Below are 13,209 nucleotides of genomic sequence, written 5' to 3' on the forward strand. Positions count from 1 at the left end.
GAATCCCTTAATTTTTTTCTAGCTTTCAAGTTTTTCTACATTTCTCTGTTTCTATTGTAGCTTGAATAACATTTAAATTTGTGACTGAATAAACTTTTATTTAGTATATATAATGGAAAATTACACAATTCTATGATAATTATGCGTCTGATAGTCCGACAATACTCCGTAAGTTATTTAAGAATATAACCTTTTCTAATATCTAATTTACATTTCAAGAAACACGAGTCTTGTTCGATTCTAAACCTTACTATAAGGAAAGAAACTGTTACAGAAGTATCTGAAAAGAAAAGTCATATTTCTGTCTGTGAAACTGTGTGCAGAGTAGTTACAGACGTGAAATTTTCCTAAATTTCTCTAAATAATGAATCTCGTCACCTAATGGTAAGCATAGTATTGGGATATTAGTCTTGGATCTTAAAATATTCTGGCTGAAATACTATTTCCAATTAGAGACAGAATCCAATTTTCTAGCAAAGGGGATCTTTTTGTATTTAGCCGCTTTCCGATTTTTTATAGCCCTTGCTATATTTACTAGAATTGTGAATTTCGTCCTCAAATGTATGCGGAGAGAAAACGCACGTAGAAGTCCTCAATCGGCAATCGAAAACGTAGTTTTTGAAGGTTTAATGCTCAACATGTTTGTTAGGATCCTACAAAATCAAAGGTCTTAACTATCTGAGGTGAATGACTGCAACCGGAGCTTTTCTTTTTGGATGAGCATTTGTCACCCATTCATGGAAACAGAAGCCATGGCGATCAGCTAAAGGCAGGGCGCAGTAATGAATCCAGCAGCGGCGAGGGTGAGGCTGTTGACCACTGAATAACGATGTCCAACGACCCAGTGACTCAGTCACCGATTTACCGCCGAACCGTGACGTCACAGGCGTCGGTCTCCTGTGATGTCACATGACCCCTGTGGGTGGGTAGCCAGAGCTGTTGCAGGTTATCTCGTACGAGTTAATGCATCTCCCCACCGCCCTCGACCTTCTTCCCACGATTTCCTAAGAGGAGGAGAGGGGGCTCGAATCCCTCTCTACCTGTCATAAATGCGTGGGCAGTGTTGTGTTCGATTTGATAGCTCCATTGCTGCAAGAACAACCCCCCTTCGTTTGTTTGTATTTTTCGGCTTTTAAACTGTCAGATTTGCTGGCCGTAGGTTCAACACGAACGAGGTTCATGACGCGCATCTCTCTATATCGGGCGGGCGGGGGGGGGGAGAAAAAAAGATTGGAGCAAAATGTTTTTGAGGAACCGGAAAACGCTGCCAATCATTTTTCGGTAAAAATTTCTGTCGGATTTCGAGACCACCTGAAATAGCCTCACTTGCATCTTTAACTATTCTTTACGGTGCGTGTCGATGCCTTCTGTCTTCAGACAATTTCTACTCTTATTTCTTTCCGATGACTAGTTCCATTTTAGGCGCTGATAAAGAACTGATATACGTTATCACCGCTAGAATATAAGTTACTTTATAAGCAGCAATAGGATTTTATTACTAGACACTCGGACTGTTTTCACATTGATTATAAACAGTATCCGTGATCATATTTAAAGCAAAGGATTTACTTGAAATAATCTCTTGCGAAACCCATTTTTTAAATTTAATTAAAATTAACAAGACACTATGATTAATGAATGAACTACACGAGAAACAGATTCCTTGGAGGTCTAACATTTTCATGTTTAATGGCATGAGTTTTTCCTGTAAAATGTCTTCTAGTGTGTCTAAATTGCAGTTATTTGTAAATTAATTTTTCGACTGAATGCCTTAAATAAGTTGTAATAATAATAATAAATTATATTTATTTTATTTCTGAATTTACGTCAATCGATTTTATTTTGAATCAATAGAAATATCGATAGATTAATTTTCTTCAATGAATATATATAGGTAAAGTTTTCTTTCCTCATTAAAGCTTATTACTCCTGAAGTGGATTTAAAAGTCATGTATTCCTCATGTTCCTTGAATACTACGTTTCGTAAGTAATATCGTGAATTAGATACACGTCGTTTAGTTTACAAGAACTTTTGGGCAAGCAGTGTAAAAAGAAAACAGTTTATACCTTTAAGAGGATATGTATGAATCTGTGGAATTGATTACTAATATATGAAAAGTAACACCCGAACCTTCAAGATATGAACAGTTTTAGAAAGATATAAACAGTTTAGGAATCCATTTGTGCTACGGAGAACAGCTCAAATGACAGTTTTATACGTATGCAAATATACAAATGTAAATATACAGAAGAATGAATAATACTCAAGACTAGAGATTTATTTCCTATTTTAAATAAAAAATTTATTTGTTAATTTTTGAAATATTATATATAACTTAGGACACACAAGTGTTGTGAGAGAAGCACTCTAATCTAAATTTTATTTATTCTCTTAACAAATCCTTTTTTTTCCCAAGCATTTTATTATTATTAGGACATTATTCATTTCTGAGCATAAAAAAGAATTCATTATTAACTGCTTTGTTTCTTGAAAAAATTTCTATAAGGAACAAAAAATGTTTGTATATCCGTATGTTATATTTGATGTGCATTTATGATAACAATATGCAGATTACCATGCACAGGTAGAAGAATAATATAAGTTCTCTAACTGAGGTACATAATACATTGCGTTAGAAACATTTTCATGGAAGCATACCAATGATACAAATGTTTATAAAAATCATTCATGTGAAGTGTACACGAACATTAAAAAGTTTAAGAACCTTGTTCCCATTGATGAATATTAAAAGTTCAGAAACATATTTTGTTTAAATGATTAACTTATCGCAGTGATAAATAAAATAATCATTCTTGTTATTTGTAGAAAGTAAGGTAACATAGACTCTTAAGCAGTTCTTAAGTCCAAAATATTTTTTAAATATTTCTCCGCCCTAGCTCAATAGCAAGTATGAATGACAATCAAATTCCTGACGGTAGAAGATGACGTAACCACTAAAGATCTAATGGTGAGATGGTTTACTGTGACGTCAACATGCGTGTATGCGAGATGAAACCAAAGATGATGAAATTCAGGAAATGATTTCAATGCAAATAAAGGCTTTTTATAGCTACTGAGGGTGTCAATGTATTGGAATTTTCTATAACCGGTTCTACCGTTAAACCACTGAATATGTGTTAACAGGTTGTGAGCCAAAAGCACGTAACCACATTCATTTCTTTAAATGTAAATGTAGCACTTGGATACAGTTTATTCGGTAGATAAAAGTGAACTTATTTCTTTTAAACATAAAACATTTCACAAGCACATTCAATGTTAACGTTTTATTCATTTGTCTTAGTGTTAAGTTACTTTATATAAATAGCGCAATGTCTAAAATTTAGAATGTCGTGAAAAACTTATTTGTACGAAGCTGTAAGAAAACGTTAAATGTTGTCTAGACCAGCGATCTACACTCTCAGTTTATAGTTTAAAATTAAGTGGGTAAAATATTCCATCTCCTTAAAAAATCATTGGAAACTTCCACTGGGTTTTGAACTATTTAACAAAATCATTAATAGACCGGTTACATCCACCACGTGGATTATCAAAGATATTTAATATTTTAAATGGACATTTTGGATCAAGGACTGTTCCAAAATATCGCAGCAGAAAGCGAATTCCGTAATATATACTTTAAAAGAGTGGTAACTTATTTACATGGGTATAATATAAGTGTTATCTATTCGCGTTCCTGCATTCACCTGGTTAAGGTACGATGAAAAATTTCATACATAAATGTCTTTAATCTTCTTGATTTCATTTCTTCTTTTAATGTTGTAATGCTTCTTTTTGTTTTTATGCTTCTTTTTCTAGCTTATAGTTCTTTTTAAAAAATTTTATCGTTAAATTAATAGAGTAAGGTGTTACTTATCATTAAAGTATTTTTTAAGTAATTATGAATAATGTTACTTAAATATAGCTGTAAATTTGATTAGAAAACAAGTTTTGAAATCACGAAATACACTGGTAAACCCACCCTAAATTCGATTCCTGGCCATGACTCAGGCTGCTGCCTGGGAGTTTATGTTATTCGTGAGATTTATATGTCAGTTGCACCAATTGCTTTAAACTCAAATTAAGTGAAATTCCGCTTTAGATTGGAACTGATTTCATATAAAAAAAGTGACATAGACGGACCAGTTCAGAAAACTGGAGGTCCGGACAAAATTGTTAAGAAGGCATTCTTCCTGATTTTTTCAATGAAATAGATATCTTATAATTGAAAGTATACATGAAATTTCACATATGTTATATATAGGAAGATTTGGAGGCCTCTTTGGTAGTGTAGACCCGAGACATATGTCATGCTTGTTTGGAATTCGGCTGCACTGACATACATTGACATTCCACGGAGGTCTTTCGTACGTATTACACGCGGTCTGGTAAATTGCTGAAAGCCAGATATGTTACTGTTAGCTATGGCGTAAGATCTTTAATTTATCTTTAAAATTCATTATATTGTTCGAATAACTGAAAGAAAAATGCATGTATTTGTTAATTATTTATATCTTTATTTCATTTTTAATAATAATCCTGATACAATTTATAATAAAACAAATTCGTAAGATTTATGATAAATTCAATTGATAATTTTCGTAAATATACCCACTATTATTGTATTTAATAAGAGATGTCTCTAGCACCCTATTACACATCTCAGTACACCAGTAGTCATATCTATATAACAATGAAGTTTTTAGAAAATCAGTTTCAGTTCTAAGGCTATCGTTGAAATCTGAATTTCCGAAAAATGTACTGTCGATCTGTTTTTTTCAATTGATCGAATTCTGTCTGATATTGATTTTTCAAACTTGATCAAAATCATTACCTTATTTGACTTTCACCGTTCAAGAGTTGTTCAAAATTAAACCGTCATCAGGTGGTTGGAAAAGACTGCACGACCTCCAGCATATTAAGTGCTACGTTTTGCGTAAAATTAGTGTTCTTATTGTCCTTCTCCCCCTCTCTTTTCTCAGAAACCATCTTTACCCTCCTCAGTTGCTACAATATCGAAGGGCGTCTTTTCGCTTTCGCATAGCATATCTTTAATTTCGAGGTGAAGAAAAATGTGTCCACAGCAGCATACGAGGTGTCGCATCTATGCTACCTACTTGACCCCGACCTAGGTGAGGGAGACCCCACTTTCTCTCCCCATCTTATGTGTTTTATTAAGCTTTTCTTGTTTTATGAATGACGTTATACCGTGACTTGAATGGTAATGGCACACTGTTACTCTGCGTAGAGAGGGCCAAGATGAGGTCTCTGAAACATCAGCCTTACCATTATATGTCATAACCAGACTCACAAATAAATAAGCTTCCAGATTATGAGACCTTTACAAGGAAAGGCATGGTATTTTCTGCTGTCGACTTTCTCTGTATTATACCATGTTTATTCATCGAACTAACTGATATTTGATTTATTACTCTCAGACAATTCATATTAATTTTCATACAATTTCTATTAATTTATAAACCGAAGCAAAATTTGAGTTCAAAAGGTGCGTCCTTTTCAAGTATGTGTGTTTTCAAGTACGTGATAATGTACTTCGGCTTGCTGATATTGCTTTATCAGAAAAACGAAATTACTCTTGAAGAACAAATTGGCAATAGCAAGAGAGATGAAACGACGGAGGTACAACATGCTAAACTTTGGTACTTTTTGTCCCTTTAATGGGTTATAACTGAATGGTGGAACTACTGGTTTTGATTTTACGATGTTGCAAATTTTGTGTTTGCATAGATTTTGCTGCTTTTGAAGACATTGTTTCTGAAGACAATTCTTTTGTAATGCACTTAGCTAGTACTTTCATTATCATTTATTATAAAATTATTGTTATTAAATATTTATTATAAAATTACTTGTAGAATTTATAATTTTTTTCTTTTTCAGTTGAAGTTCTATTATTACGATTCAGATTATGTGAGTGGCACACAAGATCTGAACCAAAACTGGTTGCCAAAGATTCCACCTACAAACATGAGTGTCTTCCGAGCCATTACAGTAAGTTACTTTCTTTAATGCATGAATAGTGATTACTCGAAAGTAACACTGATTCTGTATTAGCAATCGAATTAATGTTAGTGGTTAATACTTTTATAGACGAGAAAAATTTACTTCATTTCAGCATATTTCCTGTTCGTGATAAACGAGTTATTTTATCAAAAAAGAAAAATAGATAGGTAATTGAATCATTAACTGAATGACCCAAAATTTAATCATATGATTTGTTGATTTATCAGCAATAAATCATATGAAAATTGCTATTTATTTTTCGCTTTTATCAAGTCTCGTTTACCAAAAAGATAAAATAAAAACGGGATATAATAAAGATCGCAGTTACCTTCATAGTGTTGAATTCTGAAATAAAAAATATGAAGGAAGTAAATTAGTTTGAAATCTGTATAAGAATAACTATAAACTCAAGGATGGAGCAAATGGCATAAAACTTTTCTTAAGTTATCCTATATTCATACAAAAATCACTGTTTTCTTATAAAATTCATCTTAAAGTAGATAACCCGGATAGTCAAATGAAATCAATCATTTTGCAGCATACTTGGATTACTCTTATTGTGGCCATCTTGGTGTAAACGCTAATTTTTTATAATACTGTGTTCATGAAAAATAGTGCTCATTTTTGGAAGTATCTGTAATAAAAGCAAAGCGATCAGTTGTTTTACTTTCAGACAGAAAACAGTTGAATAGGATTAATCAACTGTACTCGTGTCTTGAAATTGAATTCCACTATTTCTGTGACGCCTCTCAGATGAAAAAAATGATTTTACACAATTTAGTCTCTTTTCACTGCACTTCCAACACTTAGATTTAGGATCTCTTTTTTTTCATAGTTTTCTTTTATATTCTGTGTTACCCAAGGCTGGCTCCAGAGCCGGTGTAACTGGCGCAGTCGCATCGGGCGAGAACTTGGGGGCAACAAAACTCTTAAAATTAGAAATAAGAAAGCAAGTGGCAGAATTTGCACGGGCGGCAAAAAGCTTAGCGCCGACCCTGATGTTACCTGTCTTTTGATTTTCCGATGACTATTTAATAAGAAATTCACAGTCTTTAGAACTTTTTAGTTCGGATGGTTAGGGTTATATATTATTCAAGCTGTTTTATTTACTTTTTTTTTTTTTTCAATAAGCTAAGCATAGTTATTATTATTACGCTGTTGGCAATTAAAACTGTCCGCAGTAAACCTTAAAAGAACGACAAAAAAAGTTCACAGTAAACCTGAAATTTGCAAGATAGAGCAAGTTGAATTTGCAAATGATAAAACGTTCCCAGCATGGGCTCATTACCAGCCAACCTAATGGCACTTTGCAGCAATATGAAGGCAGATAGAAATGCCGATTTTTCATCCAGAAAATGTATTTACTGACAGCTTTTTTATGTTGGAGGTCATGTTATGCTTTGTATAAGAAAAAGAAACTCGTAGTATCTCGTCTCAAAATACGATCTTGGGAGAACTATAACCTACCGTGATTGCGGATTATCGTAACGAGAAATTCGCTTTTAGTCAAGAACCAGTGACGAATTTATAAACGATAGGTCTAAGAAGGGCCAAATGTAGTGAAGGGCGAGACCTGAATATCCTTCGCGAATAAGTGCTCGAAATGACGGACAACTTTTCCGCATCTCTGTTAGAGATCGTACAGCCACACAAATTGTCCTGAGTTAGAAGATTGGGTGTGTTGCAAAACATCAAGTATCCCCATGTAAAGTGCTATGATGTCTACAGCGATATGGATTGCCAGCCAAGCAATCACTGCTTCGGCTTACTTGATGCTTTCCTGCTTTTGCTTAGAGAACGACGATGGCTGTATCCATGTATGGAAACAGCAATCGGAAGAGGTAATATTTTTCATTGTGTTACAGGGCAAGCTCGTGGAAATGCCATTGGGTGAACATCACAATTATACCTAGTATGTATATTTGGTATTTTGACAAGCCACCTTCACGTTATCGAGGCTTTAATACCCATCGCTATGCTATATCTTCGGGGGCCACTGTCGTTATATTTTTCAGTATCACATTGCGAGACTGTACGTTGCCTAGCTGTCCAATGGGTGCGTGGCTTACCGATACTAGGCTGTTGTGTACCTGAAAACTGCCTGCAGTTTTAATTTCATCCTCCCACAAGAAGGTGTTTCTAAAATAAATATTATTCTTATTAAATGACTTTCCAGTGCATCCACTGTAATTTCCAGTGTAATGATCAACAGTGTATATGGCTCGATGATAGACGTAATGATATCTTATTAATTTTATGAACTATTAGCTAGACTGCAATCATTGTTCCATGTTGTTATACAGCTCTCGATCTGAACTTAAAATGTTTTAAAAGAGACGAATTATCTCAGATTAATCAATTAGTTTTTACTCCAGCGACTGATATTCTACTGAATAGATATAATTTCTGAACCCTGTCGTTTCTTCTCAATTTGCTTTCGTTCAAAATAAAGCTTATTGCTATAGATTCTTTATACTTTTATTATCAGAGAAAAAAATATCTGAACCAGTTTCACTCTACATGCTCTCCTCCACGCAAATTCTGTAGCGTTGTTTTACTATAATAGATGATTTGGCTATAGACTTTAAACTTGAAAATGAACAGAGGTTACTCATTCTGGAAGAGCTTATTGCGACCAAATTATGCACTCAAAGTGATTCTACGTTTTTCGAAGATTTTTTCAAATTAGACTCATATTCGAAATTCGAATATGAACGGTGTAAATTTACTCAGTGCCTTGATAATTCCAGTGCAAGAATTTTATTCATTGATCAAATGGTTTTCCTTTTATAAGCTGCCTAATTCAGAAATTATGAGAATTGAAATATTCCACTATTCAGGAATTATGGTATGATACTTGGGGTCCTTTTTCTGCTCAGAAACTGTTGCTCATAACCAAATGAGACAAATATTCTCGTATGCCATTTATGTGCGATTATTAAAATACTGATTTAAGTAGATTACATCATCAAATAATATTAATTTATTGTAAATGCTTACCTACTGTAACAGGCTGACAACTAATAAATGACAAGTTATATATTTGATGTTAGGTTAGAAGATGGGCATTTTGAAAGACCGTTTTCCTTTTCTAAGTCAAGTAATTCTGTCAGATGAATAATTTTTTATAGTTTTAAAATCATATTCAGAGTTTGGATTATTTCAGAATCTTCAAATGCGAATGATTTCTTATGAACTTCTTACATGTATTAAAGTATGTTTTTAATTTTGCTGTATATTTAAGGCCATCACACTGGACAATATTTCGGAAAACTTGGAACTAGCTTGGACCTCTCGAAGACCCAGCTTGGTTGCCAATCAAAAGACGAAAAATACCTCGGTTAGTGTTTCTGCAGTTATGCCATTTTCGTCTATTCTGATCAGTAGAGCTGAGAGGAATTTTTTTAATTCGAAATGCTCACTGTGTTATGGCCTTTGAGATGCTGATTCTTTTTTTTTTTTTTTTTTTTGTTTTGTTTTGTTGTTTTTTTTCGTTATAAGGTTTAAATTATCGATTCCTTTTTGTCTTTCCAGAAGGAGGAAGCCTTCCTCAAGTCGTTCGAGTTCCTGCAGTTCTTTGCGGTGGGCATCGAGCGCATTATCTTGGACCAGTTGTTCCATGGTGGACAGTTCGTCAACGCCTTCCGTGAAGTCGAGAATCATCTGACACAACTACTGTGCGAACTCCAGCTGGGCCTCAGCTCCCTCAACGTGCGACCTTCGCGCGACGTGCTGCGTGATGTTATGAATGAAAAATACCGAGACGTACCCTCTCATTCCCAGCGCGTTACTCGGGATTATATAATCCTGCGGGATTATATCGTCGCCACGGACTTTGTTGAGAAACTTTTTGAGTACAGGCTCGATCGGACGTTATAACGTGGGAAGATATGTAATATCCAATGCTGTGATCTTTTATTTATATTTTAATTTATTTTTTTAATCCTATGGACTCTTCTGGGCGATCATCATCTTTTTTATTTTTTAAAAAATTTTAAGACATTTATTTTTGTTTATACATTTTCCCTTCTCTTAGAAAAGCATAAAGGAAGCTCGATTTTAATCAAGATGTCTCCTGACAGTCCACTTGATTCATGATTAATCGATGATAGTTTCGAAAATGCATCAGTTAAAGTCGGTAAATAAATGAACTACATTACAAGTTGTGGATCAAAAATTATTTTGATTCAAAAATTTATCTATGCTTCCAAGGAAAAAGTATTGGATGATGAATTTTCTGAATTCCTATCTAATTCTTCTCCACAGAGGTTGAAGAGTTTCGCAGAAGGGCAAAAGAATGTGTGAAGTTAGATTTTTCACTGAAAAAGAAATCGTTTAAGAAACGGGTATTTTTCTATGAATATGCTTGTTATATATAACCAACAGTGTCATAAAGAAGATGAAATTAAAAAAAATAACTAAGTTTATAGATCTTTGGTAAATTGAAGTTAAATCTCCAAAAGCTATTCTAATTAAAATGCTAACAACTGAAACGGAATGTGGACATCTCAACGGCAAGAAACTTTAAGAATTTTACCCTTCATCCAAACATTTTGCCAATTTTCACCTTGCCATTCAATGAACTAGTGATTTCGTATATGTGCCAGTGGAACACTTTTCAGATCTTTCTTGCTGGGGACTCACTGGAAAATTTTAAACATCTTAATCTTAAGAGTATTCCTGTACTATATAGGTGTTCTGTTTTGTGATGATTCTATGTGTCCAAAAAATGTTGAACTAAAGACTGCAGTGAAATATTGTCTGCAACAGGTGGAAAAATGGAAAGTAAAGATTTCCACCATTTTCTGTTACCGCTGTGCAATCCGTATCTCGGAAAAAAAAACAATGATGCTTCTATATCTCGCACTGCAACAAGTGAAAAACATTTTGTTGAAAACTGTGTCCGGACGTTTTCTTTTTCCTTCACTGAACTCAATCATTTGCTGAAGAATGTCTTATTTATTTATTTATTTTTTATTTGTAATACCTCCTCACAAGTGAATATTACTTTCTCCATATGGATGGGTGAACACTCGTCAACAGTTATACTCAAGGAAGCGTAATGTACTCGAATGGCAATGAATCAGCTTTTGAGTTTTTAAAAGTTATTTCTCTGAAGTTTATCGTGTTCCTAAAGGGCCAGGCCCAGTTGAAGTTTGCATATTTTACTTTTGATTGACGTTTTGCTGAATGTTAAAAAATTTTAAACTTTTAATGCCAATTTTGAAGTTTAAATAATTCATGATTTTAGGCTTTTTACTTAACGATTGCATATTCATTCGCATTCTGCGATTTCATTTTTGCATTTAAAATATTGAACGTTCATTCATTAAAATTTTTTTAAATTATTTTAAGAGCTTAATAGCAATTCACTTATTAATTTAGCATTTAAAAAATTGTATTAATTTATAAACGTTTTAAACTTTTTAATGTGGTTACGTGTATATTTTGTATTTAATTTTTTTAATTGTTAGATTATTTAAAATGTATTAGAAGAAACTTCGAAATGTGTATTTTTTAAGCTTTAATTTTTGGATTGAGATTCATCCCACCCAGTGACGTGTTCAGTCAAACTTCTTTATAAAGTAGAAACGCCATAATTTTTTAAACTAGAAATGCTCTTTATTTACCTTTTTTTTTTATTATTATTATTATTACATGTTCAAAGTGTACTTTTTTAATATTTTAATTTGTATTGTCCCTTTTTTATGTGCCCTGTTTTCAAAAACATTTTTGTGAAATTTAAGTTAAGAATACTTCTACTTAATTCCGGGTTTTTTTTTTAAAATATATTTTACAAGTCTCGTAAAAATGAACAGAAAGCTTGTCTAAATTTTGTAGAGAATAATTTTATTCCAAAATGCATAAATACCTATTGAGCAAAAATTTCAGAATTTTTTTCGATCACTACAGTGTTACTCCCACTTACTTAATTTTGTATACTTTTTTAATTTTTCTATCAAATTTGTATTTTACAATATATTTATCTGTACATATTTGTGTGTATGCATGTGATTGTATGAATTCTAAGCAGGGTCGGCACTAGACTTTTTGCCGTCCGGTGCAAATTTCGCGACTCCAAAATTCTGCGCCAGATTCCTTTCTAAAATCTAAAGATTTTGCCGCTATTAATTCTACCGCCCGGTGCGGTCGCATCGGTTGCACACGGTCTGGCGCCGGCCCTAACTGTAAGAAACAATTCTCGATCAAAAGCTAGCAGACAGTGAATTAAGAACATTTAATATGTCACAAGAACAGGTCAATGAAATCGCAGCAAGAAAGTCATTGTAATTTGTTATAAAATTCGAAGAATATGATCAGCAAAATTTTTGCTGCATTATATTTTGACTGAGAGTCTCAAAAAACACAATAACAGCCCAGGATTCAATATTACATTTTCATTTTTCGGGTAGCATCTTTTTTTCAATTAATCTTCTAAATGAAGACAATTTATAACTAATACATATTTGATTTCATCTCTCTGTCTTTTTAAACTCAAACTCATAATATGTTCTTAATTCCATGTCCTCGTTTTTTCAAGAGAGTCTGGCTGTGTAAATAGAATCGTCTGCCAGATGTATGGATGATGTGAAAAAATGGACGTGATTTCTGTGTTAATAATTTTCTCATCGTGGTTCCTATCTGTTTAATTTAAAAATTCGAGGTATGTTGTAATATGAAAATGTATCGTGGTGCTAATGTCGTTGAAAGCTATTTTTGTGAATAAATGCAATTTTTAGCCATGATATGCTTTTGTTTCATTTCAGTATAGCTCCTCTTAAAATACTTCCTACACTCTCGGGAAATGAATTATATGATTTCGGTTTGCTACTATAGGTAATTATAGTATTAAAGAAATTGCTTCCACAATACCTACAGCAATCTTTCGTGGCCAAATTTATTCGGAATTTCTGAAAGCGCAAAAAAGAATGGTTTGTATCCTTGAGTGACCTGTCATATCACTCACTTAACATAAGGGTAAATATATTTTTCATAAAGATATCACTTGCTGCGAACGTTAGATAGGTGGAAGAGGGAAGGCAAAGTTACGAATCATTGGCCTAGCAAGATACACCCATTCATACCATTCAGCAATGATTTAAATAAACTTTAACGAGGTACGAGTAGATTAGATCGTCTGGAAAAGCTCGAATGCACATACACAAAAGAAAGAAAAAGAAGGGGAAGTT

At 33.3% G+C, this 13,209-nt stretch overlaps 1 protein-coding gene across 4 annotated transcripts in view; it reads left to right on the forward strand.

The window, feature by feature from the left end:
- LOC118189566 (uncharacterized) overlaps positions 1-12,765 on the forward strand; it is a 288,905-nt gene extending 276,140 nt beyond the window's left edge. For 2 of the 4 annotated variants that reach the window (XM_035360186.2, XM_035360185.2), the window contains exons 3-5: positions 5,897-6,007; positions 9,264-9,359; positions 9,554-12,765. In XM_035360186.2, the coding sequence (XP_035216077.1) occupies positions 5,897-6,007; positions 9,264-9,359; positions 9,554-9,898 (552 nt within the window). In that variant the 3' untranslated portion in view covers positions 9,899-12,765. The remainder of the gene's footprint in view (positions 1-5,896; positions 6,008-9,263; positions 9,360-9,553) is intronic. The other 2 variants (XM_085811487.1, XM_035360187.2) reach the window with 2 other exon arrangements.
- Positions 12,766-13,209: the final 444 nt, after the last annotated feature.

The sequence above is a fragment of the Stegodyphus dumicola genome, chromosome 2 (assembly GCF_044657685.1).
Source record: "Stegodyphus dumicola isolate Sdum_Otavi_A_Nest chromosome 2, ASM4465768v1".
Classification (NCBI taxonomy): Eukaryota; Metazoa; Arthropoda; class Arachnida; order Araneae; family Eresidae; genus Stegodyphus; species Stegodyphus dumicola.